Here is a 15698-nt window from a genome sequence, read left to right on the forward strand (position 1 = left end):
TAATTAAATATAAATACAATGTCTTGTCCGTAGACAAAACATATAAATTGTATTGCTAAGTTTAATTGTTTATTGTACGAATATGCATCAAGTTATTTTAATGTTCTATACACCAAAAGAAAGGATTTTTTTTGGAAGTTTTGTTATTTATAGATTTAGATATAGTTTGATCAGATAAGATTAATGATCAAAGAAAGCTACTGTTGTTTGAAATAACTGAGTTAAACATGTTTTGTCATTCTTTTTCCAATTGAAATGTTTGATATTCAATAATTCTAAACATATTTTGTTGTCTTTGTCAATGACCAAAAATCTGAAACTGGTGACCATGTCTTGAAGGCAACCATTAAAGAAAATTAGACAGCTTTTTAAACACAATTTATTTAAAAAAATAAAATAAATATTTCTTCCAAAAACTGCATGTATAATTATATAAATGCTTCCAGTGTTAGCCTAATGATGGCTATTTTTCATAATTTAAACCATTTTTGTACCAAAATATTAAGATTTTTTCCTGAGGTGACACTCTTTTTTTACTTCATGTGAAACACAAAATGAACATCTGAATGTGGCTAGGCCGATTATGTATAAGTTTCATAACATTTGGCTGAGGTTAAGTTAGAGAACAGAAATCCATTTTGGACGTATACGTACATTCGCACAGAGGGACAAGGGTAAAACTTAATGCCTCCTCGCCGACAGCGGAAGCATAAATTCTGCAAAATTTCCGTAATATTACCAATTCAGGGGCAGTAACCCAACAACTGGTTGTCTGATTTGTTTGAAAATTTCAGCACAGATAGATTTTAAACTGATGAACATTTTCGACCATTGTCAGATCTGCATTTTCTGCTTTAGTTTCAGAGATATTGGCAAAACAATGCATTTTACCCCTATTTTCTATTTTTAGTCATGTCAGCCATGATGGTTAGAAGACAGGGTCATCAGACACATTTTTAGAACTACACATCCTAATGATAATTATGGCAAAGTTTGGTTAAGTTTGGCCATGTAGTTTCAGAGGAGAAGATTTTTGTAAAAGTTAACGTACAACAAAGGATAATGGACAACAAGTGATGAGAAAAGCTCACTTGGCCTATTGACCAGGTGAGCTTAAGTTTGTCATATAAGGCAATAACTTCTATAAGAAGTCGTCTGGAAGTTTTGAAAAGTATATGAACGATTGGTAGAGATCGAACATTATTCTGAAAATTTCTGCCTAGTAAGATTTTCTCTATTTAAAAAGGGTTTTTAATATAGTAGAGAAAACTTTTATTTTACCTCTATGTTCTATTTTAAGCCATGGCGGCCATGGTCATCAAATACATTTTAAAACTAGATACTTTAGTTATGATTGTTGCCAAGTTTGGTTATATTTGGCCACGTAGTTTCAAAGGTGGAGATTTTGTAAAAGTTAATGGAGAATGGAGCTAAAAAGCTGAATGAATAAAAGAAACAAAATATTTTCACTGAAATAAAAATCTTTTAAAATCTGTTGATTATTCCAGCACATGTATTTTTCTTTTTTTCCAAATGCTCCTTGTCAAAAGTTTTAAGCACCTTTTTCATCTATGAGTAAGGAGATGACAAATGGCTAATCTCTCTATATCATCCAAACTGAGACCATCTATTCTGTTGTAGAAATCCTGAAAATATATAAAATTTAAATGTTTCAAGAAAACCAGTAGATTAATTTCTTTTATTTCCCTTTTGACATTAACTTTTTAAACAACAGATAAGATAAGATAAAATATTGATTGTAATATATTTTATGATATGATATTTATGGCAAACAATTATGAAAGACAGAAAAGAATAATTGTTTCAACGGAATTGTTTTGCGAAATTTCAATAAATAAAACAACTTCTAAACAAAACTAGTTTTAAATTAGCTTCTGAAAAAGATTTGATGAACACAATGGGTGGTTTTCAATGAAATACTTTGGAATCAGTTAAATTTGAACTTGACCTGTGCCCAGTTGATTTTGAAAGATAAGCAACTTATTCAAGTTATTACTTTCGGAAAATGGTTATTTCTAACCCTTAGGTCATACATGTATGCTAAAGTAATCAGATTTATTTCAATAACCTGCTAAATCTGTTCAGTTTAATTATTACTTTTTAATAAAATGCTTCCCTGAGCACAGCCTGATATGACCCCTAAGGTTGTACGTTAACAGTTTCGGCAAGTTTGGACACATTATGTCAAGCTTGATACTGTCTGAATTTGGATTATGATCAAATTTTTGACATAATATAGGTGTCTGACACAACATCAATGTGTTCAAAGATCTTAAAATTGAAATGAGACATTCATTTTACCTAGAATGGTCTGATATCAAAAATCTAACAGCATGGCTAATTACAGCATATAAAAAAATACCAAATATTTAATTTAAGTTGAAATCAAAGAAAGTTTTATTGGACCCTTCAAACCTTAATAATGAACTCATTTGAAGACAGGGCCAAAAATTAATAAAATGCTTCGCTGAGTGCAGCCAGATATGACTGCAGCGGTTGAACCCTTTGGACTTTAATGTAGACCAATTTGAAAACGGGACCAAGAATTATGAATCTACATACACAGTTAGATTTGGCATATCAAAGAACCCCAATTATTCAATTTTTGATGAAATCATACAAACTTTAATTTTGGACCCCGATTTGGACCAACTTGAAAACTGGGCCAATTATCGAAAATCTAAGTACATTTTTAGATTCAGCATATCAAAGAACCCCAAGGATTCAATTTTTGTTAAAATCAAACTAAGGTTAATTTTGGACCCTTTGGACCTTAATGTAGACCAATTTGAAAACGGAACCAAAAATTAAGAATCTACAAACACAGTTAGATTCGGCATATCAAAGAACCCCAATTATTCAATTTTTGATGAAATCAAATAAAGTTCAATTTTGGACCCTTTGGGCCCCTTCTTCCTAAACTGTTGGGACCAAACCTCCAAAAATGAAACCCAACCTTCCTTTAATGGTCATAAACCTTGTGTTTAAATTTCATAGATTTCTATTTACTTATACTAAAGTTATGGTGCGAAAACCAAGAATAATGCTTATTTGGGCCCCTTTTTGGCCATTAATTCCTAAACTGTTGAAACCAAAACTCCAAAAATCAATCCCAACCTTCCTTTTGTGTTCATAAAACTTGTGTTTAAATTTCATTGATTTCTATTCACTTATACTAAAGTAATTGTACGAAAACCAAGAATAATGCTTATTTGGGCCCTTTTTTGGCCCCTAATTCCTAAACTGTTGGAACCAAAACTCCCAAAATCAATCCCAACCTTCCTTTTGTGGTAATAAACCTTGTGTTAAAATTTCATAGATTTCTATTTACTTTTACAAAAGTTACAGTGCGAAAACTAAAAGTATTCGGACGACGACAACGACGACGCAGGACGACGACGCCAACGTGATAGCAATATACGTCGAAAAATTAAAATTTTTGCGGTCGTATAAAAAGTGCTGAATGATTAAAATTTACGATTTAAACAAGAAATAAAATATTTTTTAAATTAAAACCGCAATTCTTATAAATAATAGGTCTTGAAAATAGTTAATGTAACCCCTAAAAACTTATGAAAGGCAAATTTGCGGAATTTACCGTGTTTTTAGGTGTGAATAAATTGTTTTGCCAAGGGCAGCTAGGTACAACCGCAGTGGTCCAACCTAATAAAATAAACAGTTGGGGCAAAATTGGTTAAAATGTGATTTGAATTTATATTAATTTTTTGCTTTTGTGCAATACACTATACTGTTGCTAGTTGACCCCCTCCCCTAAAAAAATAAAAATAATAATACCCCCCCCAGGTATGAGGGGGGGGCAAGGGGTTTAACTGTTATGCTGTTATGGGGCAATTTAATTCTTTGTTATCTGTTATTTTGAAAATACATTTGCTGTAAGCTGTTATTGTCTTATTCTTTGTTAGCTGTTGTTGGGCTTTTAGTTCTTTTTGTTATCTGTTATTGTGATAATGTATTTGCTGTAAACTGTTATTGAAAATTGGAATGTTAGTATTTTTTTTGACAGTCAATATTCGGTATAAATTGAAGATCATTGGCCATTGGGGTCTACCACTACTAATATGTTTGTCCCGTATTCAGAGAAGGATTCCATTAACATATACCCATCACAGAAGTGAGGTCCAGGACAATTCAAGTATATCTTGTGATTATCCTTTGTAATAAATTTCATTTTTTTTTATGAATGTGTATTTAGAATTATCTTAATTTTTTGTATGAGAGTAATGTTCCTTGTTTTCCGTACAAACATATTAAATTAAAACAATTCTTAATATGACAAAAAGGAAAACATATGGCCAGGAATATCTGACAAGGATCTCAATTAAGGACTAGGTCCTAACAACCACTTAACCTTTTATAAAATATGGTACATAGACTCAGCTCTGTAATTCTTTTCAAAGTAGAACCAAATGCATTGTACAATGAAAGTTCCAACCATGTACTTGGGTCCGAAGCTGCACATAACTCATTACAAACAAAGATTTATTTTGTTTCAAGCCATTGTTTCCCTACTAAACTATGTATTCTACTTACTAGTACACTTGGTACAATCAAAAACCTCAGCTGATAAAAAATTGTTCAAATAAGGCCTTTGAAAATAGTGGAATAAATTGCATTTAGAGTGTCAAAATTCGTTCGAAGTACTTGATAAATTGCATGCTTATAATTGGTGCTTTTGATTTATTTACCCTATATACCACTTTGCCTCATAGTTTTATTAAGAAAAATTCACATCCCCCATTAAATGGTCATTTAGAAAAAGTCAGAATATTCAAACTCTTTTAGGTCATTTTTTTATAAGAAACAAAGGGAGCTTCAGTGAGAGCTTCAGTCAATATATATAAACAATACACCAACGTTTCATGAGAACTGCTGAAAACATTTTTGTGTTAATGTCTGAAAACTGGAAAATCACCCCTTTTTAATTAATTGATTGATTGATTGTTGTTTGCTTTACGCCGCATTAGCACTTTTTAATTAATAAAACCCATTAACTCGGAAACGTAAAATCTAAAATTTCTAAAAATTGAAAGTTACCTCATGTTAATAGATATAAACAATTCACCAAAATTCCTTGTTTTGTGAAAGCATTTTTGAGATATAATCAGAAAACTGAGAAAAAAAAACACAAATTTTATTGAATAAAAACCCATTACCCAGAAACTTAAAATCTAAAATTTATAAAAAAAAACCCAAAAAAAACAAGAGGCTCTCAAGAGCCTGAATCGCTCACCTGGTAAACAATGCCTTCGGCCATGTTTTTTGACGAAATAGAAAATAAAACACAAACTTTATTTTATACACCCTACTGATCATTCAAATGAAGTTTGGTTGAATTTGGTTGAGTAGTTTTAGAGGAGAAGATTTTTTAAAGTTAGCAAATATGATGAACAAATTGTGAAAAATTGTCATTAAAGGACAATAACCCCTTAAGGGGTCAATTGATAATTTTGGTCAAATTAACTTATTTGTAGATCTTCCTTTGCTGATCATTTTTGCTGTTTACAGTTTATCTTTATCTATAATAATATTCAAGATAATGACCAAAAACTGCAAAATTTCCTTAAAATTACCAATTAAGTGGCAGCAACCCAACAATGGTTTGTTTGATTCATCTGAAAATTTCTGGGCTGATAGATCTTGACCTAATGAACATTTTTACCCCATGTCAGATTTGCTCTAAATGCTTCCGTTTTTGAGATATAAGCCAAAAACTGCATTTGACCCCTATGTTCTATTTTAAGTAACGGCGGCCATGTTTTTTGACGGATCAAAAATCGAAGCACACACTTTGTGCAGGATAATCTAAGGAACAATCACTTTAAGTTTCATTCAAATCCATTCAGTAGTTTCAGAGGAGAAGATGTTTGAAAAATTGTAAACGACGACAGACGACGACGACGACGACGACGACAGACGACGACGACGACGACGACGACGGACGCCAAGTGATGAGAAAAGCTCACATGGCCTTTTAGGCCAGGTGAGCTAAAAAGGGAGCTCACGTCAATAGATATAAACAATTTCCCAAAGTTTAATGCAAATGGTTAAAAAGAGGTCCGACACGTTGACAACAGACGAACAACAGTATACCATAATACGTTCCGTTAACGAGCGTATAAAAAATATTATAATATATTGAGTAGTAATTTAAACAAATTCTAGATACATAAATTAATACTAAAAACATAGTCATAAAAAAATGGAATGCATTACAAAGGATTATATCCGTAGTAAGAAATACTAATTTGTCAAAGACCGAATTATTTTAATATTTCATTTACTGTTATCTGTTTTTGTCCATTTTAATTCCTTGTTATCTGTTATGAGCCAAATCAATTTGCTGTTTTGCTGTTATTGGGACCCCCTTTGCCCCCCACAGGTATGTTTTGTCACATGATTTTGTAGAACTGAGCATGCCCAGTTGTACAATTGTCTGTTGAACTGGGCATGCATTGTTTTACAATTTTCAAATGATCTGTACATAATTTATGCACAATTCCCCAGGAAATTGTACAAACGAGCAGTTCATATATGCATGTAAAACAATGAAGCCTAGATCATCAAACAATTGTAAAACTGTGCATGCTGATGCACGTAAAGGAATACAACCAGGCCCATCATACAATTGTTAAACTGTGCATTCGTTTATAATTTTGGAATGCACAGTTTTACCAAAGTTTGTTTAACAGGGCGTGCATTGTTTTACAATTTTCATACGATCTGTACATCATGCACAATTTCCCATGAAATTGTACAAATGAGCAGTTCATACAACAATGAAGTCTTAATCATCAAACAGTTGTAAAACTGTGCATTCGTTTATATATATGGAATGCGCAGTTTCACTAAAGTTTGTTGAACTGGGCGTGCATTGTTTTACAATTTTCATACGATCTATTTATCATGCACAATTCCCCATGAAAGTGTACAAATGAGCAGTTCATGCAACAATGAAGCCTAAATCATCAAACAGTTGTAAAACTGTGCATTCGTTTATATATATGGAATTCGCAGTTACACCAAAGTTTGTTGAACTGGGCGTGCATTGTTTTACAATTTTCATACGATCTATTTATCATGCACAATTCCCCATGAAATTGTACAAATGTGCAGTTCATATGTACATGTATATATGCATGTAAAACAATGAAGCCTAGATTGTAAAACTGTGCATTCGTTATATAAATATGGAATGCGCAGTTTTACCAAAGTTTGATAAACTGTGCAATTGAATTAAAGCCATGCATAATCATTCAAGAAGTTGTAAAACTGTGTACATGAACTAAATCCATGCATAATCATGCACGAAGTTGTAAAACTGTGCGCTTGAATTAAAGCCATCAATAATCATGCAAGAAGTTGTAAAATTATGAAATTGAATATCAATGATTTTACTAAAATTAATCATGTAATACAATGTATGCAGCATTTTGCTAATAGTGCTCAGAACTTATAAAACTTGATGACTTGTGCATGCCCGATTAGTCCGATATTTGTCTTTTTGGGCATGCCCTGTTCTACAATTATCTGTAACCATTCAAACCTGCCCCCCCCTTTCTTTTTTTTTAGGAAAAATTTTCCAAATTTTTTACCTCAAGATATGGTCATAATCTCAATTCAAAGTTACAACCATAATAACCCATTTAAATACATCATAAAAAGCTAATACTAACAATGACCACTGCCCTTTCCTGGATCTTGATATCTTTATCATTAATGGGAAGCTTAATACAAAAAATTATGATAAAAAGATGATTTTTCATTTCCTATCGCTAATTATCCATTTTTAGATGGTGACGTTCCCTTGTCACCATCTTATGGTGTATATAAAATTGAGAATGAAGATGGGGAAAGTGTCAAAGAGAAAACAACCTGACCATAGAACAGACAACAGCAGAAGGTCACCAACAGGTTTTCAATGCAGCGAAAAATTCCCACACCAAGAGGAGTCCTTCAGCTGGTATATATATCTCAACTTGTACGCTTCACTTGTGTATGTAACAACGTATCAGATTTTAGCAAGAGAAATTTATGTATTACTGAAAAATCATTACACTAGTGTTTTCTTTATCACAAACTAGTCAAAATATCTACTAAATTTTATCATCGGTACAACATCATCCGTAAATATAACTCAACATCTTATTCGTTCAGGTATTTCACATCCAATCTTTTATGGTAATATTCTTTACAAAGCACAAAAATGTCAGTATTCACCCCAAAAACTAACAAAACCTTGAAACAGAATTATAACAGGGGTGTGGAAATCTTTGTTGTGAGCACTTGTCCCCGGGCAAGTGAAACCTAAAATTTTACTTGTCCAGAAAAAAATTTACTTGCCCTGATGATCCCAATAAATATTGAAGTATTTCTTGTTAGCTAATATATGATTCTTACTTAGCACTGTTGTGTATCACAAACAAATGAAATATATTTGTATATATCTGTAAAAAATTAGGAAAGTAGGAAATGGGTTGACATCAATGGGACAGAAACCTAACAGCAAACCAACCAATGAAATGACATGTAAAGGACAATTTTGCAGCATTTTTTGAATAAAAATTGTAGTCAGTAGGTACATATACTAAATTTGAGGACAGTGATTGAAGAAATGTAAACTAAATAATAGATAAACTATTGATTTTGTGGTGTTTCTTTGAACTGACACACTTGTCTTTTCTTGATTATTTATTATTGTCTTGATGGGCAATTAATGCTTCCCTTTTATTTTCCACTTTGACAACAAATAATGTTGACCTTTCATCTATAAATAAGAATTCATCTATAAATAAGACAAAAACTTAATTTATTTTCCGAATTTCCATAGATAGCCTGGGGCAATCTGATATCCACGATGTCTGAAATTCTCGCTTCCATTTTTTTTTTAAATACTCTGTGTCCTCCATTTGCATTTAAGGTTTTCTACTCGACTGATGACTCTTTTTGTCTTGCTTGCCCACCTTTTTATTAAGTATTTATCAATCTGAATCTCGATACAAAATTTAAAGAAATGACACTTCCGTTAAATAATGGATAAAACCTAATCGACGATCCCAGGTCAATGGACAAAGCCAATGCACTCGGGTTCGCATACTTATTTTTATTTATTTTAGTAATCGATCTATTTCCGGTCTTATTATGTAATATTTGTCGTCATAAACATTGATGTTTTTACTTCCTGAAAATTGGTTTCTTTCACATAAATTAAACGTTTTATACGTTTTGAAATTAATTTTATGTTTTTGTTGGATTGGAATTTTTTTACTTGTCCACGGGCAACCAAGACAAAAATAATTACTTGTCCGGTTGTTCAAATGTACGAGTCGGGCAAGTCGGGCATAGCATTTCCACACCCCTGCTTACAAGAATGGATATAGTTACGATACTGTTGTCAGGTCATTAAAGATTGCATATTTGGTATCAATATTGATTCATTTATAGGGTCTTTGCATCAGAATTAACATATTAATTCTAACACCAGTTGTTGGCATGACACGGGTTATGTTCTTCTCATATATTTTATAATGGTATAATACTAAACCCCCTAACGGGAGGGATTGTGCTGGATATTCATATGATGAAGACATAATCTTTCAATCAGTTTAAATGAGGTCTGGAGCTGGCATGTCAGTAACTGCTAGTCATGCGAGTAGTCCTTTGTTAGTTATGTATTATTGTTATTTTGTTTAGTTTCTTTTGTTACCTATTCTGACATCGGACTCAGACTTCTCTTAAATTGAGTTTTACTATGCGTATTGTTGTGCGTTTGTTGTTTCTACATTGGCTAGAGGTATAGGGGAGGGTTGAGATCTCAAAAAACATGTTTAACCCTGCCGCTTGCAGAATTTTTGCGCCTGTCCCAAGTCAGAACCCTCTAGCTTTTGTTAGTCTTGTATGATTTTAAATTTTAGTTTCTTGTGTATGATTCGGAGTTTAGTATGATGTCCATTATCACTGAACTAGTAACATATCTTTTAGGAGCCAGCTGAAGGAATCCTCTGCTGCAGGAGTTTCTCGCTGCATTGAAGACCCATTGGTGGCCTTCTGCTATTGTGTACTCTATGGTCCAGTTGTTGTCTCTTCGACACATTCCCCATTTCCATTCTCATTTTTATGATAAAAGTCTTACAATAGAAAATGACATACATAATCATGGGTAAAATCAATATACCTTCATCAGCATTTAATAGTAACTTCTATGAAAATAAATTGACAGCTTATCCACTCAAGACAATACAACATTTATTTAAAATAAAACCATTGTAAGTAGTAACTCTTAATGACAAAAACCAGATGCTCAGCAGGGTGCAGCTTTGTACGACTGCAGAGTTCGAACCCTGAACATTTGGGCAAGTATGGACACAACATTCAAGCTTGATACAGCTCTGAATTTAGATTGTGATTAAATAGTTGACACAACACAGGTTTCTGACACATAATGAATGTGGTCTAAGAACTTAAACTTAAACACTTTAAATTTTAAATTGGACATTACCTATTATGGTCCAATATCCAAAATCTAAATACATGGTTAGATTCAGCATATCAAAGAACCCCAAGAATTCAATTTGTGATGAAATCAAATAAAGTTCAATTTAGGACCCTTAAGACCTCAATGTGGAGCAATTTGATAAAGGGGCCCAAATATCAAAAATCTAAATACATGGTTAGATTCAGCATATATATCGAAGAACAGGGGCTTCAAAAATTATTTTCAGCCAGCTGGACATTTTATATATTATCCTGATTTTAATCCCTTAAGACTAAATAAACAAAAGGCAATTATGGTAATCAGTTGCCGAGTTTTTTTCCATCTCAATGGCATTTAAAAACAAGAAATCAAAAACTTTAATCTGAAACTTGCACTTTCATTTTCTATGTTCAGTGGACTGTGAAATTTGGGACAATAGTCTAATTTGGCTTAAAATTAGAAAAATCATATCATAAGCAACATGCATTAAGTTTCAAGTTGATTGGACTTCAGCTTCATCAAAATCTAACTTGACCAAAAACTTTAACCTGAAGAGGGACAGACGGATGGACGAAGAGACAAACAGATAAACGAACAGATGGACACACAGACCAGAAAACATAATGCCCCTCTACTATCGTAGGTTGGGCATAAAAACGCTTTTAAACTTTCTTCGAAGTTCTGACATAAACTGTTAAATTGGTATTGCATCATTCGAAGTGTGCAACATCAGCATACTTATATCTGCCTTAGACTCTTTATTTGTGCAAAATATTGTTGTCAAAAACTTTTTTACATCTTATACCAGATGTTATCTTGACAATGGTAAAACATGGACCAGAGACGAATACCTAAATTCTGTGTTTGTATGCAAAGCATGAATGAGTGTGAGTAGCTCTTTCTACTTTATTTCTTCAAGAAAACATTCGAAATAAATGTGATATAAAGGTTTCAATGACAATTTAAGCATTTTTTTAAAAGAAATTAGGATGCATAATTAAATTTTACAACTTCAAGTGTACCAGTTCAAACAGAGACATGTCTCTTGTCAACATGGTTAGGACAACTTTTCATTTTCACCTTTTTAATTTTTCCCTCAATTCATATTTGTAAACGTATTTCTGATAATTTAAATCTTTTTGACTAAATTAATTAGATGCAAACCGCTGAAATGTAAGAAAATAACTTTGAATAGGCCGATTAATGTCTGGTTCAAAATAGTTTACCTGTCACCTGAACAGGTATATTACAGCTGTTTGACATCTAATTAGCCTTGATTAGAATTAGAAGGTATTAAAGTAGGGGTTATTTTGACAGTACTAAATGATCATTTCACTTTTATGACCGGAAATGTGTGGCCGTTAAAGGCAAAAGCTTGAGTCAAAAAGATCAAGAATTATGTTAAAATGACCGTCTCTTAAGAAAGCCTTGAAAACTAAAAAGGAGATGACAGTTTCATGCTTTTACCAACCAGACTTTTATCGGACATTATACAAATGTCCGGAATATATGACCGTTTTGGTAGCCTTGCAAAGAACCCCATATATCCAATTTTTGTTGAAATCAAACATTTAGTTAAATTTTGGACCCCGATTTGGACCAACTTGAAAACTGGGCCCATAATAAAAAATGTAAGTACCATGTTCAGATTCAGCATATCAAAGAATCACAAGAATTCAATTTTTGTTAAAATCAAACTAAGTTTAATTTTGGACCCTTTGGACCTTAATTTGAAAACAGGACCAACAATTAAGAAACTAAATGCACAGTTAGATTCGGCATATCAAAGAATTCGAATATTTCTGTTTTTGATGAAATCAAACAAAGTTTAGACCCTTTTAGCACCTAATTCCTAAACTGTCATGACTGTTAAGACCACGACTCCCAAAATCAATCCCAACCTTCCTTTTGTGGTCATAAACCTTGTGTTAAATTTCATAGATTTCCATTTACTTATACTAAAGTTTTTGTGCGAAAACCAAAATGTCTTCGGACAACCATGACTACGATGTGATACCAATATACGATCGCAAATTTTTTTTGTGGTTGTATAAAAACTGCATTTAACCACTTTGTTCTATTTCTAGCCATGTTGGTTGGCAGACATGGTTATCGGACACATTTTAAAAACTAGATACCTTAATGATAGCAAATTTATCTGACCATATCGGGAAATAGGTTTTAAGTCTGATCTTAACACGTATTTGTGATTTGTTTAAAACCGGTTTTGATAAAAATAAACGAAGATATGTCGAAATGTTCAGGACTTAATTAAATCCGTATTTAGGTAAGATGGTCCAAGCATACAATTTTTATTGCGTCTTACACTTTGAGAAGCGAATACTCTATAACTACTTTTTTCAAATATTGTGTTGCGAAAGTACGCAATTATAAAGACATTGGACTTTTATTTTGACATTGTGTATATAAAATTACATTTTTATTTAATTATAGTAGATGAATCATACTAGAATATTCTAAATGGATAGTGAAAGTACTTGTGTATATTTATGTTCAAGAAAGTGTTGGCAAATTCCGGAATTTACCCTGTTATTAAAAATAGATTATTTCCCATTTCTCTAGTGAATTATAGTTTGTTCTAGATTTAGAATGTTCTTATGATTTTAGTATATAAGTTAAGGGTTTTTATGGATAATTTATCATTGTAAAAATAGTAGTAACAGAAGTATAGAAGTATTATCAGTTGAATTAGAAAGAAAAAGACGGATTATTCCAATGTGGTATTTATAAACTGTATAGACTGTAAATAACTGTTAGTTATTAGATTAAAGATATAAAAGGATTCCGTGTTAGACTGATTTCGCCACATTGTATGGTGCCGGAACCCGGGAGTTACAGAAAAAGAAATTTATAAAGAACACGGAAAAGAAGTAACTACAGAAAAGATGACAGTCTCATATTTGAAAGGACTCTGTACAAGGTACAATAATTTGTTAGCTAAAGAATTAGATAAAAAATAATAGCACAAGGGATTCAAGATGAAAGTGTGACAACACAATTAAGGCAAGTTTTATCAGCAGAGAGACGATTAAAGGATTTTGCAGCAAAACTTGAAGATAGTATGAAAGAAATTTCACTTATCTAAGAGGAAAAAGAAGATAAAGGTGAAATTGTAAAATTTACAAAGGCAAGTGAAATATATTTTAAATTGCTTGACGGTGTAACACAGCGCTTAGACGAATTAAAAATATTCGAGGAAGAAATTCAGGATAAAATTACAGATATTAAGAAAACAGAATCGGCCACGGACCACAAGGTAGAGCATTTATTACAATTACAGACACAAATGCAAGAACAGATATTACAGTTTCAACAGTTACAACTCCAAGAATTACAGAGGAAAAGTCAACCTTCAACAGTAAGTGCAGTTAAACTTCCTAAATTAGACCTAGTTTCGTACAATGGAGATAAGTTAAAATGGACAGAATTTTGGGATTCATTTGAAGCAGCAGTGCACACAAATCAAAGCTTGACAAAAATAGAGAAATTAAATCACTTGAAAAGCAAACTTTTTGGAACAGCTAATTCTGCTATATCTGGCTTAACGCTCTCCCATGAAAATTACGATGTAGCAATTTCAATACTAAAGGAAAGATTTGGAAATGTTCAATCTGTTGTCAACAAGCACTATTCAGATTTAATAAACCTTCAGTCAGCTTCAAATCAAACTACACATTTACGTAGACTTTATGATGACTTGGAACGACACTTACGTAGTTTGGACGCAATGCATCAAGATGTAACCCAAGACGTATTCATCTCGATGATAACATCTAAGCTACCAAAGGAAGTCCTTATTCAACTTGAAATACAGAAAGGTAACAATGAAAGATGGACAGTAGGGAAGTTAAGACAGTTTTTCAATACTTACATAACTGCTAGGGAAGCTGCAGAAAGTCAGTCTAAGGAAACACCTACTGGTCCCAGTTCTGAAGAAAAACAGCAGTCTAAAATCCAGTCGAACAACAGTAATTTTCAACCAAGAAAACACTTATCTGCAGAAGCTCTGATGACAATAAAGCCATGTGGAAAAAACTCAGGCAGTGGAAATTCAATGGTTTGCCGATATTGTGATGGACACCATTGGAGTGATGAGTGCAGAAAGTTCAGTACAATTGAAGACAGGAAGCAGAAAATCAAGGGTAGTTGTTATACATGCTTGAAACAAGGACATGTTAGTAGAGACTGTAAATTTGAAAAAACATGCTATCATTGCAAACAGAAAAAGGGTCACCATAGAAGTCTATGCCCAAAGAAAATTCCCTCTCAACAGAAAGAAGTTTCACATCTAGCTTATGAAATGTGTGAAATAGCTTCAAGTGAAGAGAACGTACCAGAGAATAGCTTGTTGTCCTCCGGAAATATAGTTTTGATGCAGACAGCTCAAACAACTGTGTCAAATACAGAAGTTAATGAAACAGAAGTAGTAAGACTATTAATGGACTCCGGATCTCAGCGAACATATATAACAAAAAATTTGGCCAAGAGATTAAACTTGAAGAAGAAAGCTACAGAGGAGATAACTCTTGTAACATTTGGTGCAGATAAGCCAAAAACATTAAGAACACAGAAGGTGTCATTAAAGATCAGACTAAAAGATGGAGTTTGTATGCTTATTGATGCTAATGTTGTTCCTAAGATAACAGGATCAATACTAAGAAGACCTTTACAAATGGATGACCGTGAAAATGTGAAATACTTATGTAACAATCTGCAACTTGCTGACACACTGCCTAGTAGCTTAGAAAGTTCAACAATAGAGATTCTTATCGGAAATGATTATTATTTGGATATCATATTGCCACAGAAAATAGAAATTCAACAAGGGCTTTATCTACTTGGCTCTAAGCTAGGATGGATCCTTACAGGAAGGTCACAATTACTGTACACCAACTTAATTTCGCGACTTTCGCGATTAGAAAAATGACGCGAATTTAAATCGTCGCGAATATGTATAACTTGGATCTTACCTTATTTAAACAACTCTAGTAAATAAGAATATTGTGAAATTAAATAGCCGCGAAGTTGACTAGATAAGGCTAAACGCGAAATAAAGTATCCGCGAAAATAAGTTGGTTTACAGTATGTGATGGAGAAAGAGAGAACAAAATGACGATGACTGTAAATAGTTTATTATCTATAACAGAATGCTGTCTCCACTCTA

At 32.6% G+C, this 15698-nt stretch overlaps 1 protein-coding gene across 1 annotated transcript in view; it reads right to left on the reverse strand.

Moving 5' to 3' along the window:
• Nucleotides 1-361: 361 nt before the first annotated feature.
• LOC143079387 (ubiquitin-like protein 4A) overlaps nt 362-15698 on the reverse strand; it is a 30277-nt gene continuing 14940 nt past the window's right edge. The window contains exon 4 of the mRNA XM_076254684.1: nt 362-1646. Within this exon, the coding sequence (XP_076110799.1) occupies nt 1566-1646 (81 nt within the window). The 3' untranslated portion in view covers nt 362-1565. The remainder of the gene's footprint in view (nt 1647-15698) is intronic.

The sequence above is a fragment of the Mytilus galloprovincialis genome, chromosome 1 (genome assembly GCF_965363235.1).
Source record: "Mytilus galloprovincialis chromosome 1, xbMytGall1.hap1.1, whole genome shotgun sequence".
Taxonomy (NCBI): Eukaryota; Metazoa; Mollusca; class Bivalvia; order Mytilida; family Mytilidae; genus Mytilus; species Mytilus galloprovincialis.